This window comes from Sarcophilus harrisii, chromosome 2 (genome assembly GCF_902635505.1).
Source record: "Sarcophilus harrisii chromosome 2, mSarHar1.11, whole genome shotgun sequence".
Lineage (NCBI taxonomy): Eukaryota > Metazoa > Chordata > Mammalia > Dasyuromorphia > Dasyuridae > Sarcophilus > Sarcophilus harrisii.
In genome coordinates, this window is record NC_045427.1 from 521,035,131 (window position 1) to 521,041,030 (window position 5,900).

Sequence of the window (5,900 nt, forward strand, 5' to 3'; positions counted from 1 at the left end):
GACTTCAGGTTTCTCCATGTGTAAGATAAGGATAATAATACCTTAGTAAAAAACTTAAAAGGAAGAATTACTACCACAAAATAATCAAAAAGGAAGGTGGCAAAATTACAAAAATAATTTTAACTCCAAAGGAGATATTAGTCAAATCCACTTCCTTCATTGACAAGGGGGATCCAAGTATGAACATTGCATATTATGTCCAGTTTTTCAATGTATTGCTTTTTTTGCTGACTTTTTAATCTTTTTTAAAAAATCCTTTTAAGGGATGGTTCTTTGAAAGGGACAACTAGGAGATAAAAGGGGATGCAAAGGGAGATCTGTTTTAAAAAATACCTGAACTGCCTACCTCACATGATTGTTGTGAGATTTGAATGAAATGATAAGCATGTAAAGTGTTTTTCAAAACTTAATATTTATAATAAGGGTTTTATCATTATAGATGAAGTTCAGAAAAATGGAGTAATCTATCCATGGTCACACAGCTAGTGAATATTAGAGCAAGATGGTAAATTTAGCCTTTAGAGCTAGATTTTTTTTTTTTTTTTGCCTCTTCCTCCCCAAAATGAAACTAATAAAAATGAAAAGTCATCAGACAATGGCAGCTAAGAGAATATGACAAGGGAATTTAAATGTTTTGCTATGCCTTTTCCTTTTGTCTGCTTTCATTTAATACCAAAAGTTTGGTTTGGTAGTTTTTTAAAGGTATTTTATGTTTTTGGGGTTTTTTTTAAAGGAATTTTTGAGTTAAAAACTCAGGATACTAATCCCTAATTTAATGACCCTGAGCTTCAGTTTTCTCACCTATAAAATGAGAAGTTTGAAAAAGATAGGCTTTGAAATCCCTTTCATCTCATACCTGTGATCCTATGATATTATGGTCCCTCAGAGAAAAGGTTTGGAATGTCTTATCTTGTAGACTTCTCTACTTGGAAAAGGATTACTCTGCTTAAAGCCAGGTATTGGCCCCGGGGAGACACCTACCTTCCATTTTAAGTGAGCTTTACATTAAAAACACACACCATCTTGCTAAAGAAACTTGAGAACCTCTTGCAAAGCAGATTGAATTTAAACTGGGCACTTCCAAAATGGAATCAAGAAGAAAAAAAAAAAAAGGAGTCAAGGAAAAAATACAAAGGTGATAAGATCTTGAAAAAACATCTTATTAAAATAAAAGAATTCAAAATCTATAAAGCACAAGAGACAGAAAGGAATAAAAATTCCTCTGAGCACTGAAGGGGGAGAAGGGGCAGTCCCCTCATAGCTGAGGGGATGAGATGATTAGAACTGACCCAAAGCCCTGAGACCCACAATGGCTCTGTGAGGTCTGTCCATCCACTAAATAAGGCTGTACCTCTGGAGAGGCTTCTGTCTGAATCGGGGGTAGTTTATCATGGTGAGGGCTGAAAGGTGTTGCCACCTGCGATTCTGGATCTGATATTCCACACTAGCGACTTGGTCCATCAAGGCATACAATTCACCTAAAGACCCCTGGTGCAGAGCCCTAGGTTTTGGCACACGAGTGACGCCATCCTTGAATGAAGATGCAGACATCTTCGGTTCTAGTTCCACTTGTGAAAATCTCGGATACTTACTCCTTGCTCTGGTTGGTAGGAGTGGGGTGATTTTGCTTACTCTTGTCTCGTGAGCCATCATTTTCCCAGAATCTTTGTCTAGGATGATGCGTTTGCCCGATGATGAGGGAACAGCTGGGGACCGGCTTACACCACTGATTTTATGTCTCCTATTCCCCAGAGATAATTTCCCATCAGAGGGGCTACCTGTCTGTTCCAAGGTCAGAGAGATTAAGGGGGTAGGCACATCTCGCCAAGGCATTTTGGTCCCATAGACCATGTGTTGAGGGTTACATTTGGAAGGAGACAAAGGTCCTTCCCAAACAGAGCTAGCAGAGGTGGTTTCTTCATGCCCAGTCAAAGGTTTGCTATTATTACGACTAGTGCTATCCTTGCTCCCATCTTCCCCCAGGTGGGAAGGTCTTCCGAAGCGGTCTGCATTCCTGCAGGCGCCTTTGGAAGATTCCATCTTATCCTTTCCAAGGATACCATTCCAAACGATTGGCTTAAATGGTGGGACAGTGGTTACTTTCAAAAGATTCTTTTCTGGTGCTGAGGGTCTGCTAGACAGTTTGGTGGGAATGAGGCTGTGACTAGCTGGTGTACTTACCTGTGGTAGCTGGAGGATGCTGCTGGCTGGCCCAGCTCCAAGCTCCAAGCTACAAGGTGAATTTATATCTTGGGGAGAGTCAAGTGACACACAACTATCCCTCCCCAGTTTCTCCATTTGACCACCTGCACTTTTTAGCCCTCCACCCAAAGAGGACTGATCGTTCAAGACATCATCATCCTTCAAAAGCTCCTGAATCTCTTCTTCAGTGTAACTGAAGGGACTGTCATCCTCTTCTCCATCTGAAAGTTCCAGTAAGGAGTCATCTAAATCATCTTCATCCTGTCCTGATGTAGCCCAAGAGGTACCTGGAACAGGCAGAAGATGTTGGCCAGACCCTGAACTATCACAACCAGTAGGGGATTCTAAGCAGCCGCTCAAATCCTTTGACATGATGAGTTAATTTCTCTTTCCGGTACAGAATCAAGTGTAAAAGCGTCCTCTTGCTTTAGCTGAGGCTATTAAGAAATAGCATTTCAGGAAATAGAATTCAGGAGCCCAGGGACAGCTTTCCTAAGAGGTTTCCCTGTTTGTGGCTTCCAAGAGACCTCAGGAAGGCCACAGAAACAGGCCTCCCTTGGCCCCTGGCGCCATTTTGTTGCACTCCTTCTCAGCAATGCTCCCCCTATTGAGCTGAGTGCTTTATGGTCAGAAGTGACCAGAGGAGAGAGCTTTCAGATAGATGATGTCACAATGCTGACTGTCCCACCTTCCCTCCTGACCCTCCCCGCCCCCACCCCCTAGATTAACAAGAATTGTAAGCTTCTGGAGAAATCTTTGTAAGTACCTTGGTTCATATAGAGGTTATACACCTAAAATGAGCTCTCTTTGAAAAGAAAATAAATATATAGACATACACAGAAATATAATTACAATGTACAAAAGCACTAACCTACTTGGGAGAAAAAAATTTTTTTTGCCAAAGAGTAAATAGGTTTATTCCATACAGACAAGTAGGGTATCATAATCAGTGAGACAAAATCCAAGAAAGTGAGGATGGGCAGATTGGAAAATAAGCCAGAGGAGTACAATACTGGGTTTGAAATTAAAAGATTCCAAATGTGACAAAGTCAGTCATTAACATTTATTAAGCACAATGTTTGTTGATCTGACCACAGTCTTTGACATTTTCAGTTATGAGGGCTTGTGGAAGATCCGGGTAAAATTTGGTTTTCTGGAGAAGTTCATCAGTATGGTATACCAGTTTCTCGATGAACGTGCTTGCAAGGGATAATGGATAAGGGATAATGAGCTCACACTTTCCCAGTCACAAATGAAGTGAAGTAGGGTTAATGCTTAGTCCCATGCTTTTTATCATGATGTTTTGTTTTGTTGTTGTTGTTGTTGTTTGATGTTGTCAGATGCCTTCAGTGAGGATGGAAATGATATTAAGATCAGCTACTTCACTGTCAGTAAATTATTTAACTTGAAAAGGTTGCAAGCCAAGACTAAACTGGGGGAGAGTTGATGCATGAAGTTCACAAATGTTCACAAATGATTGAACACTTAAAATGGCTTCTGAGGCTGAGTGAGATGCAATACAATAGGGATTGATTCTTTGCTGCCTGGATTAATTTTGGCCTAACAATTTTCACCAAAAAAACCAGAGGTTCTCCACCAGCCAATACTAGATCACCCATATATGGAACCATCAATTATAGCAAATCAAGAAATTTTGAATGTTGTGGATAAATTCACTTATCTTGAAGGGATTTTCCAGGGAATATACATAGATAAGGAGGTTGACACATGCATTGTCAGAACTAATTCAGTGTTTGGGAGAGAAGTATTAGACTATCTACCCAACTGAAGTAATACAGAACTTGTGCTGACTTCATTGTTGTATGCCTGTGAAACTGGACAGTATGTCAATGCCATGCCAGGAAACTGAATTTCTTTCATTTGAATTGTTTTAGGAAGATTCTGAAGATCACCTGGCAGAATTAGGTACCAGACATTGTTGAATTGCCAAGCATTCAAACCCTACTGCAGAGAAAACTCCAATGAGCTGGCCATGTTGTTCCAATGTCCCAATGTATTTGCCTAAAAGACTGTTTTACAGAGAACTCATGCAAGGAAGGCATTTACATGGAAGTCAGAAGAATAAATACAAAGACACTCTCAAGGTCTCTGAAGAACTTTGGACCCAATTGAGAGACATAGGAGACACTGGCATAAGACTACCCAGCATGGTGTGCCTGCATCAGAGAAAGTGCTATCTCTCTGAACAAAGCAGAATTTAATTAACCCAAAAGAAATATAAGATGTGTGAATTTAGAGACATCTCCATTCCAAATGTTCATATGGACTATTTGTGCCCAACTTGTGGTAGAGCCTTCAAGAGCTCATATTGGTTTGATTAGCCACAGTCACACTGTACTTTGACCCCAACAAAGTGATGCCATTTTGATCCTCTTTGAGCACAAAGGACAACCAGCCAATCAATTAAGTATCTACTATGTGCCAGGCACTATGCTAAGTACTGGAGATAAAAATAAAAACAGAAAGATTTGTTCCTGCCCTTGAGGAGCTTACAATCTAAGGAGGAAAGAAAAAAACATAAAGAAAACTATAAAGAGATGGGGGAGAAAAAAGTACCTGACCACAGGATATAAAGAACAAGGATGGAGTACAACTGGGTAGGAGATGAAGATGTGACTGTCTTGGACTTCTTCCTTAAATGAAGAATTCTGGGAGGCTTTTTCCATCCTCTAATGAGATGGGGAGTTCCCAGGAGGCATAAGGTACTGATGTTCAATCTTGCAGGATGAAGGTATCCTTGAAGCATGATAGTAAAGGTCAGAGGATTTTAAACCAGGTGAAAAATAAAAAGATGGCTCACCTGGACCCTCTCCTTAAATACTGCAGGGACAGCAACATTCCCTTTCTTAGTGTAAGCCTCAAGTTGGACTTCCATATTTTTAAGATTAACTGTGCATCCTACCTTCTAAAACCTTTATGGTCTGACTCTTATTATTCATTTAGCCAAGTTATCTTCACCAAGTCATTAGTTCCTTCATCTCTTCAGTGAAGAAGCTGGAGTAGATGACCTCTAATATATGATCCTTCCATATCTGAATCCTAAGTCTTTATAAGCTTCTCTGGGAAAAGTAACATTTTTAAATGGCTGAACTGATTTTACCTAAAAAAATTTAAATACAGTAACAATATTTCATAGAGCTTCATGAACCATGACATAGTTACCCACTTCCTCTGGGCTAGAAGCCAGCTTCTTCATAAACTAGTCAACAAATTGCCAACATTTAGGATGTCCCCAATTCTACCAGCTTATTAACAATATTTTGATCAAACTTGTCTGGGTATTGGTGTAATGTGCAAGCAGAACTCCAAAGTGAGATAAAAACAACAGAGAAATAATTGTCACTCTGTCAATAATTATTTATAAAGCCTTATACTATGAGCCTGCCACATGCTAAGTTTAAAAAAATGACAAAAAACAAAAACAAAAACCCCACTTCTGGTTTTGAAGTTCTCATTCTAATGAGAGAGACAACAGGTAAATAGTCAAGCACTATTAGATATATATTATAAATGAAAGATATATAAATACACCTACATGTATATAATATACATTATATATAGTACAAATGAGATATATGTGTGTAGAGTATATGTGAATCCATAGAATAATGTAAATGAAATATAGAAATAGATATGGATAAGACATGTATATATTCTATGTGGATACATGGCCTATA

General features: G+C 39.1%; 1 protein-coding gene across 1 annotated transcript; it reads right to left on the minus strand.

The window, feature by feature from the left end:
* Positions 1-1,139: 1,139 nt before the first annotated feature.
* LOC100914412 (S100P-binding protein-like) lies at positions 1,140-2,877 on the minus strand. The gene has a single exon (XM_031955384.1). The coding sequence runs from the start codon at positions 2,572-2,574 to the stop codon at positions 1,336-1,338; it is 1,239 nt and encodes a 412-aa protein (XP_031811244.1). The 5' UTR covers positions 2,575-2,877; the 3' UTR covers positions 1,140-1,335.
* Positions 2,878-5,900: the final 3,023 nt, after the last annotated feature.

What these genes read in the sequence shown, in the direction of transcription:
- LOC100914412 (XM_031955384.1), bottom strand. Translation starts at nt 2,574, where the DNA reads ATGTCAAAGGATTTGAGCGGCTGCTTAGAATCCCCTACTGGTTGTGAT.